The sequence below is a fragment of the Amphiprion ocellaris genome, chromosome 13 (assembly GCF_022539595.1).
Source record: "Amphiprion ocellaris isolate individual 3 ecotype Okinawa chromosome 13, ASM2253959v1, whole genome shotgun sequence".
NCBI lineage: Eukaryota > Metazoa > Chordata > Actinopteri > Pomacentridae > Amphiprion > Amphiprion ocellaris.
Window position 1 is genome coordinate 15771329 of NC_072778.1, and position 24766 is coordinate 15796094.

The 24766-nt window shown below is 39.4% G+C and overlaps 3 protein-coding genes across 14 annotated transcripts; 1 reads left to right on the forward strand and 2 right to left on the reverse strand.

Annotated features, from left to right (window-relative positions):
* The first annotated feature begins 1254 nt into the window (after window positions 1-1254).
* On the forward strand, window positions 1255-21657 carry si:ch211-107m4.1 (heterogeneous nuclear ribonucleoprotein U-like protein 2). 11 transcript variants are annotated; one of them, XM_055016746.1, is made up of 15 exons: window positions 1255-1404; window positions 2033-2191; window positions 3942-5538; window positions 6819-6895; window positions 7084-7326; window positions 7456-7568; window positions 7684-7950; window positions 8461-8583; window positions 8689-8790; window positions 9140-9308; window positions 15251-15478; window positions 15554-15606; window positions 16709-16782; window positions 18695-18802; window positions 20077-21657. In XM_055016746.1, the coding sequence occupies exons 3-15, from the start codon at window positions 5054-5056 to the stop codon at window positions 20084-20086; spliced, it is 2052 nt and encodes a 683-aa protein (XP_054872721.1). In that variant the 5' UTR covers window positions 1255-1404; window positions 2033-2191; window positions 3942-5053; the 3' UTR covers window positions 20087-21657. The 11 variants fall into 11 exon arrangements, 9 of the variants coding, with proteins under 9 accessions (XP_054872721.1, XP_054872725.1, XP_054872726.1 ...); XR_008603755.1 differs by having other exon boundaries at window positions 1256-1404; window positions 16709-16798; window positions 18654-18802; XR_008603754.1 differs by having other exon boundaries at window positions 1256-1404; window positions 16709-16798; window positions 20077-20093.
* LOC111576383 (uncharacterized) lies at window positions 9648-13665 on the reverse strand. Of its 2 annotated transcripts, none has more exons than XM_023282034.3 (6): window positions 13245-13665; window positions 11973-12032; window positions 11788-11880; window positions 11079-11385; window positions 10053-10262; window positions 9648-9884 (listed from the first exon to the last, which is right to left on the reverse strand). In XM_023282034.3, the coding sequence occupies exons 1-4, from the start codon at window positions 13463-13465 to the stop codon at window positions 11127-11129; spliced, it is 633 nt and encodes a 210-aa protein (XP_023137802.2). In that variant the 5' UTR covers window positions 13466-13665; the 3' UTR covers window positions 9648-9884; window positions 10053-10262; window positions 11079-11126. The 2 variants fall into 2 exon arrangements, with proteins under 2 accessions (XP_023137802.2, XP_023137801.2); XM_023282033.3 differs by having other exon boundaries at window positions 11075-11385; window positions 13245-13663.
* On the reverse strand, window positions 20108-24289 carry nudt22 (nudix (nucleoside diphosphate linked moiety X)-type motif 22). Its single transcript, XM_023282030.3, has 4 exons — window positions 24152-24289; window positions 22364-22533; window positions 21702-22272; window positions 20108-20269 (listed from the first exon to the last, which is right to left on the reverse strand). The coding sequence occupies exons 2-4, from the start codon at window positions 22447-22449 to the stop codon at window positions 20108-20110; spliced, it is 819 nt and encodes a 272-aa protein (XP_023137798.2). The 5' UTR covers window positions 22450-22533; window positions 24152-24289.
* Window positions 24290-24766: the final 477 nt, after the last annotated feature.

The window sequence follows — 24766 nt, forward strand, 5'->3', positions numbered from 1 at the left end:
AAAGTATGTGACAAAAATTCTGTTTTCAGTTTCAATCTAGTCAATTCAATTTCAGATTATGTAAATCACAGTCACTTTTGTTATGATCCTGCTCCAGCCTCTGCCCTTCTTCCTCCTTTTCTCTTTTTCCTTCTTTCTCCCATTGTTCCTCATCTGTTTGTTTTGACCTGTCTCTCTCTGGCTCCCTCTGTCTGTCATCTCTCCCTCCTGTCTCTCTCCCTGTCTTTCTCCCTCCTGCTCTCCCTGCTTCACCTGCCTGCACTGTTTTGCTGATTGCTACAATGAGTTTCAGCTGCAGTAATTAGTTCACACCATCCACCTGTTCTCCACCTCACCGCCACCTATTTAAGCTCTGTCCTTTCATTCACTCCCTGCTGGATCATAGATTCTTATCCCTTCATGGCTTCTGCTGCATTCCTGGATTCTGTTTCTCCCCACCAAGCCTTCTACCCCCTGTCAGCTTCAGCCCTTGGACTAAACAGATTCCCCCATCCTGGATTTCCCTCTCGTGGACTAAGTTCAATTCCTGTCTGTTCTTGGATACTCCCCAGTCTTCAGTCCGCCAGTTTTGTTTCCCCACTAGCTTCTGATTCCCCGAGCCTGCCTAGCCCTTAGTTCTGTTTCCTGGTTTGTTTTTCCTTTTCTGTATTGGGTTAGTTATTTGGTTGAATAAATCTTTTTCCGTAATTCACCTGTCTGCCAGTTTTCTGTGTGCCTGCGCTTGGGTTCCCCTGCTTCCCTCGTAACAATACATCGATTCAAAATAAGGAATTAAATTTCTAATCATGTGACTGAAATTCAGTTTCTAGTGGCTCATATATCTGTCCATACAAGGAACATTTCAGATTTTAAAGATTTATTTAGCATCAAAGTAATTTAGTGATAGTTGTCAGTAAATACAGTAGTAGGCGCTGTTCCCTCTAAGCTGCGCGCGTGCGCAATTGCGCACTGCTGACACGGTCTCCACGCACAGAAAATCTGCGCTGCGCACAAAAAAAATCCAACCTAAATTGTAAATAAAATAAACACTTAACAATTCATTCTGTTCTATTTTTCAGTGTGAGTCAGTGAGTGACAGGTGACTGGCTACTGCAGCCAATGATGCAATTCACATACGTATTTACCATAGACTGTATATAATGGTATTTACGCAGCTAATCAACGTCAGACGTCCTTATGTGCAGCCACTGTTGTTCTCATAGATATGAATGAGTAGATAGGACACGCCCCTTTGAGCTGCGTGCTACAGCGAGGCTAAGCTAGTGGGGGCAAAGATTCAGTGCATTCCGTTGATGTAGACGGCGTGAAAACGGAAACAACAAGTATGCCGGCTCACTGTGCTGCATACAATTACACACTACGTCGTACGATTGAGACAAGAACACTTGGAATGACTTTTCATAGGTAAGAATAGTTTTTGGTACTTTTTTCATTATGAAATCTTGTTGAGAGCTTCCAGTCTATGAGAGCTAACTAGTTAGCCACTAGCAAAACACTAAGGCGAGCTAGCAGCTTGACAACCGAATACCAGATGATTAATAGTATCTGTAGTATAGTTGTACAAGCAGTAGTAGTAATACTAAAAGTACAAGCAGCAGTAGTAGTATAAACAGCTGTTAGAGTCGTAGAAGTAGTATCAGCATTTGTAATAGTATTACAAGTTGTAGTAGCAGTGCCAGTATCAGCAGCAGTAGTGTGTACTACCACTACTACTAGTAGTAGTCAGATTGCTATTACTACCACCAGTACTACCAATAGTAGTTATAAAGCCTAACTCATGTATATCCAGATTACCATCTATTATCTTCCTCCAAACCCATTTTATGATTGGGATTACAGGCAGTTCTTTAGGACTGCTCTCAAATAATTGAAATGTTACTAAACAAGGTTATACTTATCAAATTAAATAGCTCTGGTCTCCAGTATATTGGCGAATTCGGTTATTTGTACTTAATTTATTAGCATGATTTCTTTTTAATATGTTGTGTACAGACTTAATTACTTCTCTGTCTACTTTTCTTACTCCATGTAGGTTTCCGGGAGACTATGGGTTGAGGAGGAATTGGAAGTTTGTCGGCTTAGACCTGGTGTCATTCCATCAGTGTTAAACTTCCCGGCTCATCTTGGAAGAGTACGTGCCAGAAAGACCACGACCAAGCAGCCTTGAGATCTTAGGCAGCGTCTCCCTGAGGTGGGTGTCAACGGTGTTCACAGTCAGGTCTGTGGTAATCCTGTCAAAAAACAAAACAGAAAAAAATCTAGATTATAAATCAACATGTAACCAAAGCACTCTGTGTATAACGCCATAGTATAGGATGTAGATCAGAAAACGTCAAAGTATAGTATGCTTTACTCAAGAATAACATAGTATGGCCTGTAGTTCATAGTACAGCATGTTGGCAAGAAAAAAAAACCAAAACATAGATTATTATGTGGTTCAAAAAGCGCAAAATGATAGGATGTTGCCTAAAATTGTCATGTATGATATGTGGTTCAAAAAATGTCATAGTGCAGTATATTGTCAAAATAGTATGTTATTCAAGTAAACATCAGAGTATGATATATGTCATGTAAAAAATGCCATAGAATAATCATTTCATTGCACAAGTAAAAGTATAGTAACTTTTAAAACTGTTCGAATTCTTATATGTTGCTAAAAAAACTAAAACAAAAAAAACCTCACAGTAATATGTCAATTAAAAAAGCCTATAGTATAGTGTGTCGCCCAACAAACATCATAGTATAGCATGTCGCTCTAAAAACGTCACAGTATAGCCTTTAGTCCACAGCTGTCAGTAGGTGAGGAGCAACACAAAAACAGTCCAAACGCTGGTTTCAGAGGGTTAGACGAGAATTTATTTGAAAGAGTAAGTTTACAACAACACAACATGTGAGGGGGTTAAAAACAAATGGGTGTTAGTGAAATAAAAATAAACAGAACTAAAAGTGAACTTCATGTTGACATTGATAGGCATTCCAACCAGGAACAAAGTAAAAGATAATCAATACGAAAAATAACTCTTCCTGTTCACCTCTTAAAACCCAAAAACACACCGCAGTAGCACCCTGAACTAAAACTACCAATGGATTCCCTGTTTTCCTTTCTGAACAAGTCAAAGGTCCCTCTCTATCTCCCTACACATCCACCAACCACTGGAACACATTTCTAAAGTTCTGCTGGGCTCAGCTTCCCCTCAGAAGAAGTTCCACCAGATGAAGGAGCCTTTTGAGATGCAGCTGGCATTGTGATTGGACTGTATAAACTGTGTAAACTCTAATTAGTTTTATTGCATACAGTTTTTTTCCTTTGATTTAATTGCGTTTTGTTATGTAGTTTATTTCTTTAATCTTCTTTTTCTGTCAAGATTTTAACCCCAACCTTAAGAATGAAACAAACTCTTAAATCACAATGAAAATACTTCTGTTGTCACAATCATAGCCCTGCGACAGACTGGCGACCTGTCTAGGGTGTCCCCTGCCTTCGCCCGAGTCAGCTGGGATAGACTCCAGCCCCCCCCCACGACCCTAGTGAGGATTAAGCGGTGTATAGATAATGGATGGATGGATGGATGGATGTCACAGTCATGAGTTAGTCAGTTATTCAGTTTATCAATTCAACTTTATTTGTTTAGCACCTTTGACACAGATGACAAAACTAAACAAGCAAAGAGAAAAAAAACTATGCTAAAACTATGATTAAAATTCAAAAACATTTAAAAAAAAAAAAAAAAAAAAAAAAAAAGATTTAGCATGGTAATAAAATATGTTGTGTCCAGGGGATGGAGGGAGTTTATTGAAGTCTTCTTGGGTTCACATGGTAAATCATTTAAAATATAAACTTGATATTCAGTCTAAGGAAACTGGAAACTGCAGAGCGACAGAAGAACCGACAATATCTCCTGTTTTCTCCTTTAATGAGTCGACTCTTCTTGTGCTTTTAGACCAAAGAACTACAGACTCTTCACAACCTGCTCAAACTCTTGGTACAGGACCTCACCACACAGGTCAAAAAGGTTTCCGTCTCATTTCTACTCTGAAGATCACCTTCTCCTGCTCAAACTGCTGACAAATGTTTCTGCTGCTCTAAAGTCTGGGCTCCAGAACTTCCTAAAACTCTCAAAGTCTCTTCTGCTGCAGGTTGCTTTGTAGAACTGTTCCAGAAAACCTCACTAAACCACATGGAGGAGCCTCAAGATAGTCGTCCAAATGAAACCGTACAAAAACCAAACTAGCACAACCCAAACGCTAAAGTCTCCTGCAGCCTACCAGAGAACCTCTGAGAACAGAGAATCAGGACAGGAACTCTTACCTTCTAAACAACCAACATTGGTTCACAAACAAGAATACAGATTGTGTCTGACCAAAAACCTCTAAAGACTCACTACAGCCAAGATAAAGACACAACTCAGCTTCACCAAATCCACTAATCACTGCACACATTTGCACCATGTGCTAACTGTGGGTAAAGAACCACATTTACCAAGACAACTATCCAGTACAAAGCCCTAAAACACACCAAGAAACACATTAAAGACGATTTTATTGCTGGAAGCTGCAAGCCAACGCCTAAAGAACAAACTGAAGCAACGGAGCCAAACCCGGTGCAGTGGTGAAGAGAAACAGAGGAAACGTTTGAATGCAGCTAAATAAAGCAGGAAGACACTGAGCTGCTCAGGTGTTCCTGATAACACCAAGCAGCCACCTGGACAGCCAATAGGAACACAGCTTACTGGAAGTCCAGAGGGCTGGGTTAGTGAAGGAAATTTAATTTAAAGTTGAAGCAGAAAGTTAACAAAGAAAGTTGAACACCAGGTGCAGTACCACTTCTTGTCCTTGGGTGGCAGTAAAGAGCCCACGTCTCTAATATACCGTAAATTAAGAGGAAGAAGAAGTAACGAGCCAATCAGAATCCAGGGCTCCATATTGAACCGTTGTTTTGGAGTCAAACGGCTTCACTTTCCTAACAGTTTACCTTGTTTAGATCTGTTTTTTGAAATCAATTAAGCAACAATTCAAATAAGAAGACAACTGAGTTAATACCAACACGGTAACTATGAAGCTAACGGACATTAAGAAGTTAAAGGTGGCGGAGCTGCGGTCCAGACTGAAAGAACTCGGGTTGGACAGCAGAGGACTGAAGGCTGAGCTGGTGGACCGACTGTGGTCCGCGACAGAGGCGGGACCAGGAGGGACAGATGACGGAGAGCAGGTGAGACCACAACCCAGCAGCTCTCCAACACAGCAGGTCCACACTCCGTCCTCTTCACCGCCGACAGAAGCTGGTGTCCCCGCGGCGTGTGAAGCAGACCCCGGCAGGGAGCTCACAGACACCGGCACGCAGACAGAAGCTGAGCCCGGTCCTCCAGTGGTGCACCCCGGATCTGAGTGTGCTTCAGGGGGTGTGACTGTCTGCCAGGCTGAGGCAGGAGAATCGGGACATGCGGAGGGTTCTGGAGAGGACAGGGGGGCTCTGTCAGTAGAGGACTTGGACAGAGGAAGAGCTTTCTATGAGTTCAAAGAGGAAATCCGATATAAAAGGTACATTGTAATGTAAAAAAAGAAAGAAATTCAGTGATTAACTAATGTCACTAATATCCTGCAGCATCAGGGTCAGTACCTCTTTTAATACATAATCCCATCTGTACACAAAACTAAACCAAAAATGTACCGATAGTGGTGATTAGACACATCAGTTTCCTAAACAATGGCATTTTTTGAAGAATAAAATCAGTAGTTTAGCTGTCTTTCAACAGTAATTACTATGTGGAGCTTTCCCAACGCCTTCATTTTATTTTACACAATGAAGACTACAAGACAAGGGAGGGAATCCACTAAACTTTGCCTCTTCAACCTACAAGGGATCACCATTGATGTGAACTACAAGGGAATAAGACGTGTTTTGATTCCAAAATTACAGTAAATTAACTTGTAAAAGTGTAGCCAAGTCTATTGCGATATGAAGGTAATGTCATAAAACTTTTGAAGCTCAGTCACCATCTATAGACAGTATATACACTAACAAGAGCTAACCTAAATGTTAGACTAAGGTTACACCCTGCTGTCATCCTCAAACCCACTGACCAGTCTTAATAAGTGCCATGTTAAATATTAACTGTAAGATATTAAAGTTTCCAGGTGCAGCTAAAGGTTTATCTGCATCATTGTTTCTGAAAACAAATGAATAGAAAAAGATCAAATTTAACCCCAGGAACAAACATTGCACATTATCAGCATCTTCAAATTGTATAATGTTTTATACCTCTGATGCAACAAGCGGAGAACTCTTATATTGTTTTTTTTGAGCATAAATAGTGTGTCAAATTCTTGTGGCCTACAGTTGCAGTTTACTTGCTAGTAATAAAGAATGCTTTACTATTCTACTTCATTCTCTTATTCTTTTCACAAAGAATTTTTATTGATTTTATATTATGGACGTGGATGCATAATGGTATTGATGTGAAAAAGATTTTTACCTTCAAGACCAAGTAAGTCTATATAACATAGTATAGTATATATTACGTCCATAGTTGAGCTTTACCAAAGCCACACACTTCACATCTTCTCACCAAGCTTTAATAATCCATGACAGTTTTTTAGGTATGTTTTTTTTTTAGATTTTTTTGTTCATGTTTTACTGATATAAAATTGTGACTGCAAACCACACTTTCTATACTGCATATCTCTTAACCACAGAAGAGGTTAGAAAATGAGAAACAATATTTTACAAAGGTTTGAGTTGAAAACAGTTAACCTCTACTGAAGTGTATCTTTTAAGAAAGCAGTGTTGATCAGCAGATTGTGTTTCTTATCTCAATCAGAGCCAAATCACCACAGCCCCTACTGGAGAGGGAGGAGGCAGAGGAACAAGATGAAGATAAAATCAGATTAGATCCATGTGAGTAATTTTCTCACGTTTCTGACCAAAAAACCCCCCAAAACATTTAGGGACATTTAACAACTGGCAGCTGTTGTCACATTTTGTCCTCAAAATAGTCCCAGAGGATCCAGTTTCTTATTATAAAATTTTCATAAGAGCGGTGCAGACACATTTTGAATCCCTGACTCTCCTTGCCGTTGGCACAGATGGCTGTCACCTGCACTTTGAGGTGGGTCCTGATGGATCTTGTGGTCAGCCGCGGTTCTGGTCTCGGTTCCCCCTGCTGTGGTCGGGCTGCAGGCTCACCCACGGGGTGCAGCGGGGCAGGGTGGGCTTTGAGGTGCGGCTGGAGAGGAGGTTGTTGAATACACAGCCTGAAGACCAAGACATCAGAGAACCATATGGTCTGAGAGTAGGCTGGTCAGTGGCCGACTCCTCTCTGCTGCTGGGTAAAGATTAGATTTTAGTCGTCGTCTTTCCCAGAATAAGTTAATTGAACAAATGATTGTTTTCTAGAGGTGTTTTTGTTCTTATTAAAAGGGCTTCATTCTTCTGTTCTTCTGTGGTTTTCATAACAGGGGAGGATGAACTCTCTTTTTCTTATGATGGACGTGGTAAAAAAGTGTCCTGTGGGAAGGAACAGGAGTTTGGAGAACCTTTCTCAGAGGGAGATATCATTGGCTGTTATGCTGTTTGTTTGATTGTTTCTGTCTTTATATTCATTGGGATCGACGAAGGTGAAGTGATTCTTCTCTAATTCAAATTGTCTGTCTGTGTTTGTCATGTTTGCACCTCCACACCCTCAGTCCTTCTCTTCAGACGGTGCTGTTGAACTCTCTTTTCATAAGAACGGTCGTTTCATGGGTGTAGCTTTCACCCTGGATGCCTCAGTGCTGCTGGGCTGTGCTTTGTTCCCTCACGTCCTCTGTAAGAGCTGTTCGGTCAGATTGCTGCTCGACCCCACAACTCCTCCCTGGTACCCCGAACCTCCAGGGTTTACACCGCTGGCAGTTCTCCGTGCTGATCAGAGGGTTCGCTCCACATCAGCTCCTTCTTGCAGAGCACAGTGTGAGGTAAGATGCAACTATTGGGTTTAAACGAATTTTTGCATATTTGAGGTGTAACAGATGATCCTAAGTCGCTTTAGAAAGTCCAGTGTTTGCTATTGAAGGAGTTGTTTAGCAGATGCAGTGTTTACCACATCCAACATCAAAATTTTGCTTGTTAGCATCATAGAATTTGTTAATTATAACAGAGATTAACACTAATTAGCACTTAACATAGAGAGAGAAACATTACTGAGTGTAATAAATTTTATTACAATCCCTTTAGTAGCTCTTTGCAAATCAGGGCTACAAATGTTAACTTCATGTTGGTGCTACAGGAAAAATAATTGGATCACCAAAATCATTAGCATCCATCCTCCTGGAACCATGAATGTCTGTGTATAATTAGACGGCCATCACTTAAACTAACAGTTGACATAATTCAATTTGGACCCAAAGTGGTGGACTGAGAGCTGTGCTGCTAAAAGTAACACCTAGTTTGGTTATAATATCTCATCTTTCGCTCCATTCCATCAGGTGGTGCTGATGGTGGGTCTTCCGGGTTCTGGGAAGACCCTCTGGGCCCGAACTCACATGAAGCAGCATCCAGAGAAACAATACAAGCTGCTGGGAACAGAGGAGCTGCTGGCATGTATGATTGTCAGTCAAACCTCCGGGCTTCACTCTCATGCTTCAAATTCACATTTAAATGTCATCGATTCCTGAACAGTTGATCCAGAATGTTTAACCTGTGTGTGTTTATAGAGTGGTGGACAGAATGACAGCAGGCTGCGGCAGGCCTCTCAGTGTTTGACTGATTTGATCAAGATGGCTGCTGAGACTCCTGCTAACTACATCCTGGACCAGGTGATGCATCACTGTCTAATGTGTGGAGTTAACTGTCAGGACTGAGGGACTTTATTGATGTGCGAAACTCACCTGCTCATTATTATTCTGGACATTGTTGGAAGCCATTTTTAAATTCTATCCTTAAATAAAATCTGTGTATATCTGCATAATGTTTGTTAATGTTAACTGGTTAGATATGTATGTCTATCATTATTTATTTAAAAGCTTTGTATGTGGCAAACATCACATTTACAACCACAACATGCTCATGTGATGTTTAAAGTCAGTAAAACAAGCCTGGACAAACAGCGGACGTTAACTACGTTGCTCTCTGACTCCAGTTGTTTCACTATATCTCTGTGTTCAGTGCAACATCCTCTTCTCTGCACGTCGTCACAAGCTGCAGTTGTTCGCAGGCTTCAGGCGACGGGTTGTGGTGGTCTTCCCTTCCGCAGACGAGTGGAAACGACGACTGTCGCAGCACCAGATGAGTGACGGGGAACACATCCCTGCGACCGCCCTGCTCAAACTGCAAGGTCTGATTTCTTCATACTTTAAAATAAACACACAATCTAGTGGAATGGCACTTTAAATAGATTTATGTGAAGCCCTCTTTCATTATCTCTCACTGAACAACTCTCCAAGGAGAGAAATGAGGAGAAACTCAGAGACCCATATTAGCTACTTATGTAATAGCAGCTTAATTTAGCACACATATGTCGCTCTGATGATCAGACTGGAGCATTTTGTTTTCCAGAGTATCTGCAGGTTTTGATGAGTCACAAAAAGCACTGAATTTAATTAAAACATTCAATATATTAAAAAGGTCTAATTTAAGTATTAAAATGCGAGTACACAAGTAAACAACACATATCATCGGTCTACTGATTTTTAGACATTTTAATGTAGAAATGTAACACGATACACCTTTGACACTCAGTTTTATGTGAGAACAAATGTGGATGAAAAGAGTTGCACAGATAAAGTGTCTTAAACAATGGAAAAAACCAAAAAACTAAAAGTCAAGGTGGTTCAGTTAACTGGTCAGAACTCTGGATAAACAAGATTACAGTCCAGCTCGGGTCGCTTGTCTTGAGGTGTAGCGCTGAACCCTGTGAGGTAAAAGACAAAGCATTCAGATGAGCAGGAATAACTATAATTTACTATTTTAGGATGATATTATGAGAAAATATTGATCAGAGGCATCAGAGAAAACATTAGCACAACAAACCTCTGCTATTCTGCTAATGTGTTAATGTGCAAAAATCTAGGAGACATACCTAAAACAACAACACCACCTTTATTCTGCAAATCTCTCTCCCTTCGTTGGAGCCTTTGACTGTTGGAAAACATGTCTTTTCGAACAAAGACCACTTTTGTGCATCTTAACCTTTATGACACTTTGTAGAAGTTATTCCCTGACAGGATGCGGCCTGTGTTTCAGTGTGGGCTTCGAGTTCCACATCTGTTTTCTGTGGCTATTGGAACATCTGTAAGATAAAGATAGGCTGATCGACAGACATACAAAATAATACATTACATTGCAACATGTGTATAAGGTGGTGGAGTTTTAGTTGATATTAACTGTATGTAGAGCATTATTATAAGCCACGTCTCCGCTTTGTTTGTTCTCATCATGCTACTTAACCCTCCTGTTGTCCTCATTTACGAGCACCAAAAATATTGTTTACTTGTCTGAAAAATCCCCCCCAAAAAATAAAAAATTCCCCAAATTTCTGAAAATTTGCAAAACCTTCAGGAAGAAAATTCCAATTATTACTTAAAAGTTTTATTTTAAAACAATTCCCCGAATTTGGCAAGAAAATTCTTGTAAATATTTTCACAAAATGAGTAAAAACCTTCCAAAAAAATCTTAAAAATATATAAAGTGATTACATATATATTAGTAAAACTTCTAATATTTTCTTTAAGAACATTCACATAAAAATCAACCAAAATCCAGCGAATTTCGCTGGATTTTGGTTGATTTTTTGTGAATGTTCTTAAACATTTTTTTCCACCAAAAAATGTTCCAAAATTTCCCAAAAATGTTGAAAATGTGGACATCAGAAGTTTCACTGTGAAAATTTATTTTTTTTCCCCCCACATTTTCAAACTTTAAAACAGGTCAGTTTTGACTCACAGGACAACATGAGGGTTAAAGCAGGTGGGCATATACCTGAGGACTGTGTGTTTAAGTCACTTTGAGTGGCACATGGTAACTCCAACTATGGGATGGATGTTTCTTTTTCTTTACAGGTAATAGCTAATTTTCAAAAATACTATTCTTTTTTTAACACACCTACTTGATGATTGTTCCTGTGCCTCTTGAAGGGGCTGAAGCCTGGCAAGCATCATTTGTTGACGTTGTTTGTGACGTTAAAATTCACCACAGGTATCTGTAGAAGTGTAACCAGCTGTCTCATGCTGGATTCATATGCAAGTGGAGCCAATTGTCCATTTGTACAATTCTCACACTTGACCTGGTGGCTAACAGGAGGCGTCGATACAGGCCCTTCAGGTGGAGGGAGAAGTTTATTCACTGCAGTACAGCGCTGCACTTTCTCTTGCACATCATTTTTCTGCTCCAAATTCTTTTTTCCTCCACCCTTTCTGTCAGAATATGGAAAAACAGAATTAAAACTCCATACTGGTACAATGTGCTTCCTACGGCAAAAAGGTTGTCTTTTCCACACTTCAGATGAAGTGACCGTAATCAAAGGGAAAGTTACTGAAATGACATTACTCTTTTCATTGTAAAAGTATTCTGGAGATGAAGACGGGAATCAGACAAGAAGTACAAGCAAGCTGAAAAGCAAATACTCATTTTATGACTTCTTATCAGTGTGCATTTGTCTTCTTAAAATCACCAACTACAACAAGAGCTGGACAAGGTTTAGTCCACCAACAGATATTGGAAGTCAGTAATTATCTTCAGTGTGAAACAGGTGCCGAAGATCGATAGCATTTAGAATCAGCCCACCTTTGTCGATCAAGCCAATGATTTTGACAAACCTCAGAGAAATAGAAGGGATGTAGTCCTCAGTGGTGCTGTCCTCACTGGCTGTTTCCCATATGTCATCCTCATCTGGGTTGTTCCAGACAAACCTGCAAATAGGAGACCCTGAAATTAACTCACTCTAAGTTACACAAAAAAGGAGTTCAAACAGCATAAAAGAATACAATAGAATCATACTCACTTTGTGTTTTGAAAATCATCATCATCACTCAGGCTCATGGTGGACGTCATATTAGTGAAACTAAACACCAAGAAAAATTAAACCAAAATGGCTTAGAACTAGAGCAAAAGTAACCCAAACATTATCTACATGGTAACGTGGACAAGTGCAATATACATATATGTCGTAACATATCATTCTAAATGAAGTACAGTGATGCAACACATGTTCTGGACTATAAATCAGAAGCATCATCCTATTCTCCAAATGTAAAGGAACATGTTTGTTTGCTACAGACAGCAGCAAACATCGAATCATTTTTATATACTTTTTTTTTTGGTTTAAAAGAAATGCAATAATTACTATTCCCACTATAATTGTGACTCCTATTGCAATACAGGAACCGACCCTTTTTTGGCTTTTGTGATTCCCAGCCTTGTTTTTTGTATTTTAAGATATTGTATGTTAAAAGACTTCTATTTTATAGCCTAGTAATAATTTCAAACTACCAACATGGCCAACTACTAGCAGCTGACATGGATGGGTCTCCTGCTGTTCAATTTGGGGGAAGAAATGTAATTTTGCACAAACTGATAGCAAGCATACACCACTTAATAGAAGTTATTGGTGACTGGGTGAAATCACAGTGAGCCTGAATTCACAGAAACACATAATATTAGAATCAAAATCTGTTTTACTGCTAAGTAGGTTTTCATGTACGAAGTATCAGACTTGATGTTTTTTGCACTGACAAGTAGTTTTTTTTTTTTTTTTTTTAAAAAGAAAGATCAAAGATTTAAAAAAGAGCATTTCAAAAAAGTATATGTAGCAAATAGAATGTATTATAATGGTAATAAAAATAATGCAAGTATTTACAATGATTACACGGTATGTCATGTAAACAACTTGAAATGTGCACAAGGATGATAATAATCCTATTTACAGAGCCATTAGGCTTTATCAACATTGTACATAGATAGCTTTAGCACCCAATCCAACACTTCAGTGAGTTTTTTTACAAAGGCAACTATAGTTTTGTAACTTTACCTGGTTTGAGTAAAATAAAACTACTGAAACTGGTTCTTTTAAGTCCCTGAGGCTTCATACAAACAAATTACTGTTTTTAATTTACAAAAACAACTAATAAAATGAGTGTCTTGTGCTGTCACCTTATGATACTGTAAGCTGGTAACTGTCAGTATCATCACAGTCTGAAGCTAGGTGGCTAACAGCTAACTCACCACCTGCTGTTATTGTGCTAATGTGGTTGACGTCAGACAGGTGTGCGTTTACCTGTCCAGGAGAACACGAGCCAGATCAGCGTCTCTCTGCAGTCCCAGCCTGGTACGGAGCTCTCTCCATCTGGGGAGACTCTCTCCGATGTTTATCCGGGTTTTACTCCTCTGGTGACACGGTCTCCTCCGGTCGTTCGGTTCGCCGGAACGTTTGCGCTTCACCGGGGCGGTTTCGGTGACCGGAGGGGCGGGAACCGGCAACGAATAGTCGTGATCCATGAGGAGGGACAAACACAAACAACCGAATGAACAAAACAAAAGAGTGTCTGGATAGTTTGTCGAGTTAGCAGTCGCAGCTGTAGTTGTAGTAGTTTGACTAGTTCTTCGTCTTCTTCTTCGGCATTTATCGTGTTTTCCCGGAAGTTTTAACAACTGGAGGGGTGGTGACCAAAACGAAAAGCAGCGTTACATTGGCTGTTTCAAATCTTTTTTTTTTCTTTAACAAAAAAAAAAAAAAAAAAAAAAAAAAACTACAAGCAGGTGCCATAAAACCAACGCAGTTTCATGCAGTAGTCATAAAATTAGGTGATACTACATCTCAGCAGTGCAATAAAACCAAAAATCTAGACCATTATGTTTATATTTGTCCTATTTTCACATTGTACCTTTTACTCTATATTATTGTAAATACCAGAAATTTAGCACTTTTATTTGTAAATACTAGCATTTTTGGTAACTTATTTCTACTTCTTCAACAAGATTTGCACCAATTTGCATGTTAATTGCACATTTTTTTTGTTCTATCTAACCCACTCATCCATCCACTCACCCACCCATCTATCTATCTATCTATCTATCTATCTATCTATCTATCTATCTATCTATCTATCTATCTATCTATCTATCTATCTATCTATCCATCCATCCATCCATCCATCCATCCATCCATCCATCCATCCATCCATCCATCCATCCATCCATCCATCCATCCATCCATCCATCCATCCATCCATCCATCCATCCATCTATCTATCCATCCCAGAAAAACATGCTGGCTTCCAACTTGTAAAATCTGCCTGGACGTCCTGGTGTTTTTGGTAAACTGCGTTTGATGTGTCATGTATTGAAGCATTCGAAATCTTTTTCTGGCGTAGTACTACAGAGTGTGGAAGTATGGTTGTTTAAACGGCAAAAAATAAATACACACACCGCAGAGTCTGCAGTGTCTGGTGTGTACAATGCAAAGAAGCATTTTAAAATTAAAACTGCACCAAAGGAATATACATGAGAAAGAGAATTAGTCACAGGTGACTGTGTTTTCCCAAACCCGATGCCCTGACAAATGTGCTTAGAGAGAAGAAGTTATGGTTTGCACCTTCGTTGCACTACCAGGATGGCAGCTAATTATTATTTTCATTGTTGATTAATCTGTTTATTATTTTTTCGATGAATTCTGTGGGCTATAAAATGTCAGTAAATGGTGAAAATATCAATCAAATGACGCCTTCAGCTGTCTTGTTTTGTCCACAATCCTAAGATAATCAGTTTACTGCCACAGAGGAATAAAGAAACCAGAAAATATTGCATTAGAAAAGCTGGGATCAGAGAATTTAGACTTTATTCTTCTTAAAAATCATTAAAACCAATTAATCAGTTATTAAAATAGTTGGCAAATGATCTAATAGTGGACAAGTAATTAATAAATTAGTCGTTGTAGATCTTAATACAACACAATTTGCTGATGGCTGTAGCTGACACCTGGTTTGACTTTTACCACGTAGTAGCTGATCTTGATTTATTTTTAATTCTTGCGATATTATGTATACGTCTGTAAGCAATATTTATTGTGAAAATGTAAATAATTTACACACATTCTATATCAGTTGCAATGTATGATGGTATAATCCCTTTAAAGTGTATTACTTCTATTCAAATCGTGAGTGAACCCTGCTGAAATGCTGGTTCACATTTCATTACATTATTATTATTTAATAACTAGATGAGGAAATGTGTGCAGCCACCTGGAGCCTCTTCTCTAACTGGGATTTTGTTTCTTCTCTCCAGTGAGCTGCAGCCTTCCAGAGCAGCCAGCTGACCTGCTGGAGGAGCTGCAGTACGTGGATCTGCCTCAGCAACAGGCTCACATCGTCCTGCTGCAGTACAAAGACGAGGCTCGCAGGCTGCTGCCCCCCGTCCACAGACAAGACAAGAAGAAACCCCGACTTTACAAGAAGAGACCCCACCCTCACGGCCCCCCAGCCCCACGTAGGACCCAGTGGACTGGTTTTAATGGTGAGAAACGGTGGATCATATTTGAGGGGACTTTCTAGTTTTGGACATTAGTTGATGGTATTTTTGTCTTTATAGGGCGGAACGACACAAGAATCAACATGCAGCCGTGGAGCCAGCAGCCAAGATATGTGAGTTAAACAGCTGTAAAATCCTGCAAAACAAACCTCACTGCTGCTGTATCCAGAGTTTAGCTGCAGCTTGAGGTTTCTACAGTTGGTTTGAGGCTGATTTCACCTCATTATATGTTAATCTGTTGAATACAAAGCAACTTCACATGAAAATATCCCATAACCATAGTTAATGCCTTAAACTGAAGAAGACACATATACCCTATCATTGATATGTATACTACAGTACTACAGTATAAATTATAAAACTCTTTAAACTTTACTTTTCCTGCCTTCTCACCAGTTGTCCAGAATTGTACTAAATTTTAGGCTGATGCATTCAAATACTAAACGTACACATGATGCACTTTTGCTGTAATTGAAGGCATATTGGAGAATACTTTTATTAATTACATAGATGTTTTTTATTTAACTCGCCGTTTTTTTTTATTTGCATGATTCAGATTTTAGTTTATGTTATTGAGTTTATCTCACGTGGAAAAATGTTGGACACCACTGACCACTAGGGGGCGCAGCAGAGCAAGATTCAACTTCATTACTGTGTGACGTGTTCTGTATGAATGTGATGTTTAATTTGAAGGGAGCTTTAAGCTAATAAAGTTCAGTATAAAAGCAAATATTCAAATGCATTTATTTATCTCTAAAGGTCAAATCATGTATGATCCCATGGAGGAAATCTGATCGTGTCAAACTAATACTGTTCATTTGTTTAAACAAAGGTTAGTAATTTATTGATGAGCTGGAGAGGCAGATTCTTAAAAACTATGGTTTAGTGAGGACATGATGCCAGTTTGCACTGTATAAAACAAATGTCCTGCTGCTGTTGTCTTCTAATTTGTTTGTATGTTGATGCTGCAGCAGATTGCAGAGACTCAGTACAGCATCACAAACGTTCTAAAGTCTGATTTACATGTGTGGTAATGGACTTAAATATTTTTTTGTGTTGGTCTGGTTTTTGGTTCAGGTGATTTCAGGTCTTTTTCTCAGTATGTCGCTGCTTTTTATTCGGCTGAAAATGTATTTAAACCACAGCTGTAGTTTTCAGATGTGAAGTGACAGGAACTGCTCCTTTAAACTGATTTATTCTGTGTTTCTATTTCAGTGGAACGTTCCTCATCAGGAGCAGAGCTTCTACTACAACAGAGGCGTCGGTTACAGCGGTTATGAGGGCTACTGGTGAGGAAACCTGGAGGTGACTGTAACGACAATTTAATGTCATCTGTGAGTTTGTAGTTTACAGAGATCTCAGGCTGCTTTGACCAATCAAACATAACCAGTGTTGTGGCATTTTTAAATCATTTTATTGATAAAAACACTTTTTATTCAAAAATATTTTACAAAATTTCTACTGTACAGTGAACAAATGATGAGAGCTACACAGTATTTTGCAGTTTTAACAGCAGCGTTGGTCAGGGATGTTGTAGGAGGATAAATCCCTGAACTTTAATAAGCCATTTGTCTTTGTGCTCATTCGATCACGTGGGTCCGTTTTGTGGCGTCGTCTTCTCGGTGCCTCCGTCAGGTTTCACAGTCTGATAAAGAATCACGGCTCCTTTAGCTGAAGGACACAAGTCGGACCACAGAGGGCTGCTGCTGTCCAGCTGCAGGAGCTCCTACATTATTCACAACATATTTGGAGCTTTTAGACACTTTATGTGTCTCTACTTTTTTTTTTATTCTGCAGTTTTTCTAATTATACAACAACCGAAATGAGAATGCTCAGTCTGGTGTTGCTGTGCAGATAATGACACATCTGTAAGTACAAACTACTGACCGCTCTGCTGAGGAAGACGACGTCTGTGGACTCATGGGCTTCTGGTCCTCCTTTCCAGTACAACTTTCTGACTTCATCAGAAGTCAGGGAGCAGCTAAAGACACATGGATACAATAAATACACATTACATCTTTAGAAAACACGCTCCAGAGATTACAGCACTTACATTTACCAGCTATTCTGAATGGACCTATTAAGTCAAACTCAAAACAAAAACTGGCATTTTAGATCGTTCAATTACGAAGCTCTGTCTGCTTCTAGAGGAAAAGTAACTTTAGTTTTTTGTAGCACAATGATAGATATCGGCTCCTTTAATACTAAAATTTGTAAATTTTAATGCTAAGGCGAAAACATTTCGGGGCCAGATGTGTAGGAGTGGACGGCATTTCTTTTCCCCAACAACATGGAGGAACAACTAATAAACACGCTTTTCGCTTTGCTTTTTATTGCTGTTTTGAAACAGCAACTCGACAGTGGTGTACTACTTCTGTTGCATCACTTGAGAAGGAGAACGTGTACGTCACTACGTCATTGCTACGTGAGGAGCCAAGCATGCGCAGAATGACCGGAATTAACTAAAGCGGAATTAACTGTATACATGAATAGAACGTACACAGGAATTAGATTATTCGGAATTAACATCAGAATAAACCAGGTAGTTTATTTGGAATTAACTTTTTAATTCGGAATTAAGTGTTTACAAGGAGATTTTAAAGCGGAATTAACTTTAATTCCGAATTAAAGAGGAATTACAGGTCTCATGTAAACGTGGCCAGTGTTATAAAAGTCAGTGATACCATTGTTTCTCTCTTACAAAGATCTCCTGTCTTTCCTAAACTTAAGGGAACTAATTCTGTAGAGTGTGTGTCAAGTGTACTTATATTATCACACTGAATGAAGAATGTGAACTAAAACTATTTTTAAATGATACAAACCAGACTACAGGAAGCCTGAGAGCTCAGTTACTAATGGAGTTTTCTTAGGAAATTGCAATAAAGCTTATTTTCTTTCATGAACATGTAACTTTTCTCCAACAGATACCATTAGATCCCAACACATACATTAGCTCCCAACCCTTAATTTAATGTCTGTATCGGGTAAATGACAAAGTTAAACATTGCTATTTAGAAAAAATTTAAAAAGCAACACTTATTTGCAGCCTCTCTCTCTAATAGGCTTTAGATTCAGACTAAACACCATCTTTGCTGTAACTCCTGCATTCAGATGTAATTATGACAAAATTTCACAGTAATGTCTGACATTAAAACTGCAGAAACAGTTACCTGACGTAGAACTCGGCACTTGGTCTTCCAGCGCTGGTGTGATTCAGACCGACGCCCATAAGAACCGGTTCTCCCAGAGAACTCAGAGGAACATTCACCTGAGGACAGAACCGTTGAAGATCACAAACGATTTCTGGGAGTGAGATTTAAGTCTTTTCTTCTATGTCTTTGCTAAACATTTGGTTGTGTGCAAAAAGATCCCTCTATATATTTGTTCTGCTTATCCAGAGTCAGATAAAGAAAAAAATGTTTTGTGAATATTGCTAGAAGTACTTTCGTACACGGTTCGGCAATCATTATAACTGTAGATGATCAATAAAACCAACACATTCAGCATCTCAAATGTTCTGACTTCATCTTCCAACACCATGTTCCACCAGTATGTAACAAATAAAAAAATAAATTAATTCATTGACTGAATAATAAAACAGAGAGACATTTTGTGTCTCATTTTGGTCATTTTCCTTCAACCTGCAGCCATTCTCTGTCTCTTATTGGTCACTTTTCATGTCTTTGTGGTCACTTTGTGCCACATTTTAGTCGTTTTCTGTCTCCTCCTGGAAATGTGATAATTCTGGGATAAGACCAGGCACCTCCAAACACTTTGGGCCCCTTTTAGTAATCTGTCCAGCATTGGAACTGAAAGATACCTAATTTTTAATCACTTTATATACCTTCTGTTCTATACAAAGATGTTTTCAAGTTTTATCATCACTTATTTTATTGATCTTGTCATTTCAGGTTTCAGAATTTATCACTTAAATACAGGAACAGTTCCACCAGCGTTGTTTTAAATGGTTCTAAACAGTGTTGTTACAATTATTTGTTTTTGAAATCATTTAAGCGAAAACACTGGATATTTTCTGGTCTGAACTTGCTAAATGTGAGGATTTGCTGCATTTCTCTCCGTTTTAACTAACTGTAAATGAAATCTTGAGTTTTTGATTGCTGGTCAGACAAAACATGAACATTTTTCACAAATTTCTGCGTTTTTATAGACTTAATAATTAATAACGATAAAAACATTATAAAAACCCAGCCTACAGGAGTGAAACAGAGGACTTGGGCACATTTAGGAGCTGATAAATCATTAATACGACCACAGAAAGCTCTGCACTTACTGCGTGAAAATGTGCAAATGCAGCTTTTTGCTTTTTCTTCTGTCAGGACATTTTGTTATTCAGCGTTTAGCAGCGCCTCACATGGAAACAAAGGTGTCAAAAAAGACGTGTAAATGTGGTAACGGCAGCTGTCACTGATTTACAGTCTGGCTTTTAAAGCAGCCGCACATTTGATTTACACGGGATATTAATCTTTATATTTTACGCTCAGATACAGATACACACACTCCACCCTCCTAAATGTACTTCAGTATTAAATCTCGTTACTAATCTCTGAAACATCTCCCCTCAGATGGTGTTAACAGCAACATGAAGTAAGAAGCCTAAAGTGTCTGTTGAGGTGTTTTCAGAGAACCCACCTCGTCTCTGATCTCTGCACACACGGAGGAGAACAGCTCTGAGACGACGACCTCCAGTTTCTGCTGCATCATCTCCACACTGATGTTCTCCTCACACACCGCCTGGCCCAGACGCTCACACACCACCTGAGGAGAGCAGCGCTGATGAGAACAACTACAGCATCCTATCGCTCTTCCAGGTCAACAATATCGCTTAACGCCATTTTTCTCTCTACAGCTCTTTGTAAACAGTTTAGATATTTTTAGGATTTTTTTGGAAGATTTTTACTCATTTTTTGAAAATATTTACAAGAATTTTCTTGCCAAATTTGAGGGATTTTTTAAAAATTGAACTTTTAAGGGAAACTTTTAAGGGATTATTGGAATTTTCTTCCTGAAGGTTTTGCAAATTTTCAGAAATTTGGGGAATTTTTTTGCTGAATTTTTGGATTTTTTTCAGATGAGGAAACAATATTTTTTGGTGTCCGTAAATGAGGACAACAGGAGGGTTAACACTGGTCTTTTCCTCAGTAACGTTTCAACAGAAATGTGTGTACATTATCCTCCACACGATACCTGTAGAAATGTAAACTCATCGTCATATCTGTAAATATCCAGAAGCAAATTCACCGTGTCATAGCTGGAAATTCACTGTCAAATACACCACCATTCAAAAGTTTGGGCTCACCCAGGTAATTTCCTGTTTTACATTGTTATGAAAATTAGTGCATTTGATGATTGAATGTTCTTATTCACTGTAATACTGTGTGATGTGTGCTAAAAGAGGAACAAGGACAAGAATAAAAACCTGTCCTAACCGCCTGCCTGTAGGGAACTAGAGATAACACATACCAAGATGTATAGCTCATGCTTATGTACCTGTATAAAAACTATGCTATTTTCCACCTTCGTCAGTCACTTGTTCAGACTGTACGCTGTTCATGTCAATTCCTTGCGCAAGGAAAACTTTGCGCTGACTTGAGAGACGACTCTGAGTATTAATATGGAGAAGTCAGGACTCCACTGAAGAATTTTCCTGACATCTATGAAAACTCACACTTTTATTCATGTGCTAACATAACTGCACAAGGGTTTTCTAATCATCAATTAGCCTTTAAACATAATTAGCTAACACAATGTAGCATTAGAACACAGGAGTGATGGTTGCTGGAAATGTTCCTCTGTACCCCTATGTAGATATTCCATTAGAAATCAGTTATTTCCAGCTAGAAGAGTCATTTACCACATTAACAATGTCTAGACTGGGTTTCTGATTCATTTAATGCTATTTTCATTGAAAAAAATGCTTTTCTTTAAAAAATAAGGACATTTCCAAACTTTTTAACAGTCGTGTATGTACATAATATGTAAATTCACCATACCCTGTACATGGGACCTTTATTATATCTTTATTTTTTAGCTTATTGTACTTTTGCAGTTCTTCTCGTGCTTCTTCCTGCCTTATCTATACCCAGCTGCTGTGACGTTCAAACTTCCCCAGTGAGGGATCAATAAAGTTTACCTTATCTTTACAACACGCTGAGCCTTTATAACGACACCTAAAGTCTATTTAAGTCACCTTGGGCTCTGGGTGTCCTCCGGGAATGTCCAGGAGCCCTCCAGCCTCTGCCACCTTCTGGCTCCTCCTGATCAGCACCACCCGACCGTCGGCTGTTCTCAGCACGGCGCCGACGCCCAGCGGCTGAGCCAGCAGCGCCAGGGGGTCGCTGAACTCCGCCTCTCCTCGCCGACGGAGCTCCGCCACTTGACTCGACCAGTTAGTTCCCAGATAGTCCTTGTAGCAAGTGAGGCCGAGTCTCAGAGTCAGGAGAGGCCCGGAGCGTGAGTGAATATCAGGTGAAATGTCTGTGCAGCAACATGCGGAAGAATCCTGGAACAATTTACCGTGTGTCTGTTGAAGGACGTCCTCCAGTACAGAGCGGCTGTTAGTTTGTCCCACCCGGTCCTCTGCACAGTTCAAAAGGGGGATGTGGGAGGAACGAGTGGACGGTGGGTGTTTTGGAGGAGCAAAGCAGAAAGAATGAAGCCTGAATTTGGCCCCGTTGAAAAGCCACGGCTCCCTGGAGACCCGCTCCGTCCACAGCTCGTCGATGTGACGCTCCACAGCCGGATCCTTCTGCCTGTTAAACCTGAAAGGAGACACTTCTGAGGTCACTGCAGTCAAACAGTATTTCTGAGGTTGTTCTGCACTAATGAATGCATTGTCTAAACACATCTTACCTTTCAGAAAGCTCCACTTGTACTTGAGACTCCAGCAGCCCCTGCCAGCGTTCACAGTGCAGCAGCACAGACACATCCGGGTCCATTACGTCTCACAGTGGAGTCCTCAGTTAGTTGATGCCACTTTTGAGTCTTCTGAGTCTCTCCCCTGATGGCAGTAGGCTGAACAGCTACTGGCCAGGTGGCAAATAATATAATAGTTAATTAAATAAATATCCCAGCTTTATGAAGGCAACTAAAAATATTAGTAGTAGAATTAAGACAGTCCCCATCATTGTCAATATTTATGTGATTTAGCTTCATTAGGGTTTAATAAATTGCAAGAAAAACAAAGCAGACATTGCAATATGAGTCATGTTAATGTTTTTGGTTTTTTTTTGCCTTTTATTTTCCAGAAGCACATTCCTTTACGTCTGGAGAAAATGATCTGTAGCATCTCTGTAGCACCACAATGCCTCATTTAAGATGATATTTTGTGACACATTTTAAAAAACTGCAGCGCCTGTGATTTGAATATTGCGATTTCACTAACATTGTTTAAACATAGTCATTGTGGTGGAGCTCATGTAGTGCCTGTTTGGTTCCACCTGGATTCTACTTCACATCCTCCCAGGTTAATATTTCTTTATATGTTTTGACTGTAATTTTGTTATCCTGATTGCACAAATTGTAATTTGCTACATTTGTCCATAACGTAACACCTACTGCATGTGTCCATCCTCTGTTATCTCCTAATGAGGCTTCTTTCCTTTGTTCCCTGATAAATAGTTTTTTCTTTATTTGATAAAGACTGTTATACCTTCGTATTGTACAACCTTTCAATGGGAATCTGTAATTTGTAAGATTAGGTTATACAAAAATTAGCAACCTACAGATTATTGGTTCATCTAATCCCATATTCATCATATTTATGGTTATCAATGTCGTTGTTGGGTTTTAACTCACTTTCAGTAAAACATATACACATATAAAACCAGAAATACAACTTCTTGAGCAGCATTACTTTTACACCTTGTGTGGCCTAACATTGATTAGATTTGCAACTAACGATTATTTTCTTTGTCGATTACTGTCACAATTAGTTGTTTGGTCTATAATATGTCAGAAAATGGTGAAACATGGCAATCAGTGTTTCCCACAGCCCAAGATGACCTCCTCAGATGTCTTGTTTGGTCCTCAACTCAGAGATATTCAGTTTAATGTCGCAAAGGAAGAAAGAAACCAGAAAATAATCACATTTATGAAGCTGGAATCAGAGCATCTGAACTTTTTTTTTTAATGGCTCCAACCGATTAATCATCGCAGCTCTAATGTTGATTTACCTTTTAAAAAAAATCTTAAAAACACTAAAAAGTCAAGCATTAAAGCTGAGACTAGAGCTGCTAAATTCAGTAGGAAGAGCTGCAATCAAACAGAAATCACATCAAGATAAGATAAACTTTACTGATCTCAAAGTGGGGAAAGTTCAGCAGCTCAAAGACAGGGCTATAAGAGCAGAAAAATAATATTTTAAAACACAGTGCTAAAATTGCAGAGAACAGCCTGCTGGAGTCCCAGAATCTGATGGAGATTTGTTTGTGGTGACAAAGTTGTTCTGGATTTGCTAAATGTTGAAGCAGCTTGACAGCAGCAGGTCAAAATAACTTCGAACAGCTTCCAATGAACCTGAGCTGAGCGCAGACAGACACGTTCAGAGCAAAACGCTGCGATAAAAACAACTAATATGTCCTGAACAACAACATGTTAAACTTAAAGTCCTAAAACTTGCGCACACATTGTTTATCTTACCTTTTCCGTCGTGGAAGCAGCGATGAACACAGCTCAGGGCAGTTTCTTCCTCTTTTTAAACTGCAGGTCAAAATGTGCTCAGTGTCTCCGCCAGCGGCCGAGAGGAGGAACTGCAGCTCCTCTCATCGGAGATACGGACGCTCCGTTGACTTTAATCACAGTCTGAGGTTGGATCAGAGGGAGGGACGCTCTGCTGTGATTGGTTGAAATGTTATAAAGCATCCGCTGACTTTTCAGCTGCACTTGAATTTACAGGAACAGACAGCTGAGTAAAATGTAAATAATCTAGCACGTTTAATCAGCGTTAGCACGTTAATAAACTCCCGCATTGCTTCTCTCAGTAGATGAACGCAGAGTTAACGTCCTGTAAACAGAGGCGTGTTTGTTTTTATGTCAAGTTGCCTGATTTGATCACAACTTCCGGTTATAACCAAACTAAAATCCTCAGCCGGCAAGTTGCAAGGTGAAACTAAGCGGTTCTGTATTATTTTAAAAAAAAAAAAAAAGGCTGCAAAACGACTATATCTAATAAGCAGGGGTGAAAGTAAGCCGGTACGGTCCGGAACGGTAAGAGTTTAGGTCCCGGAACGGCGTGGTACGGAGATCACGGGAGAT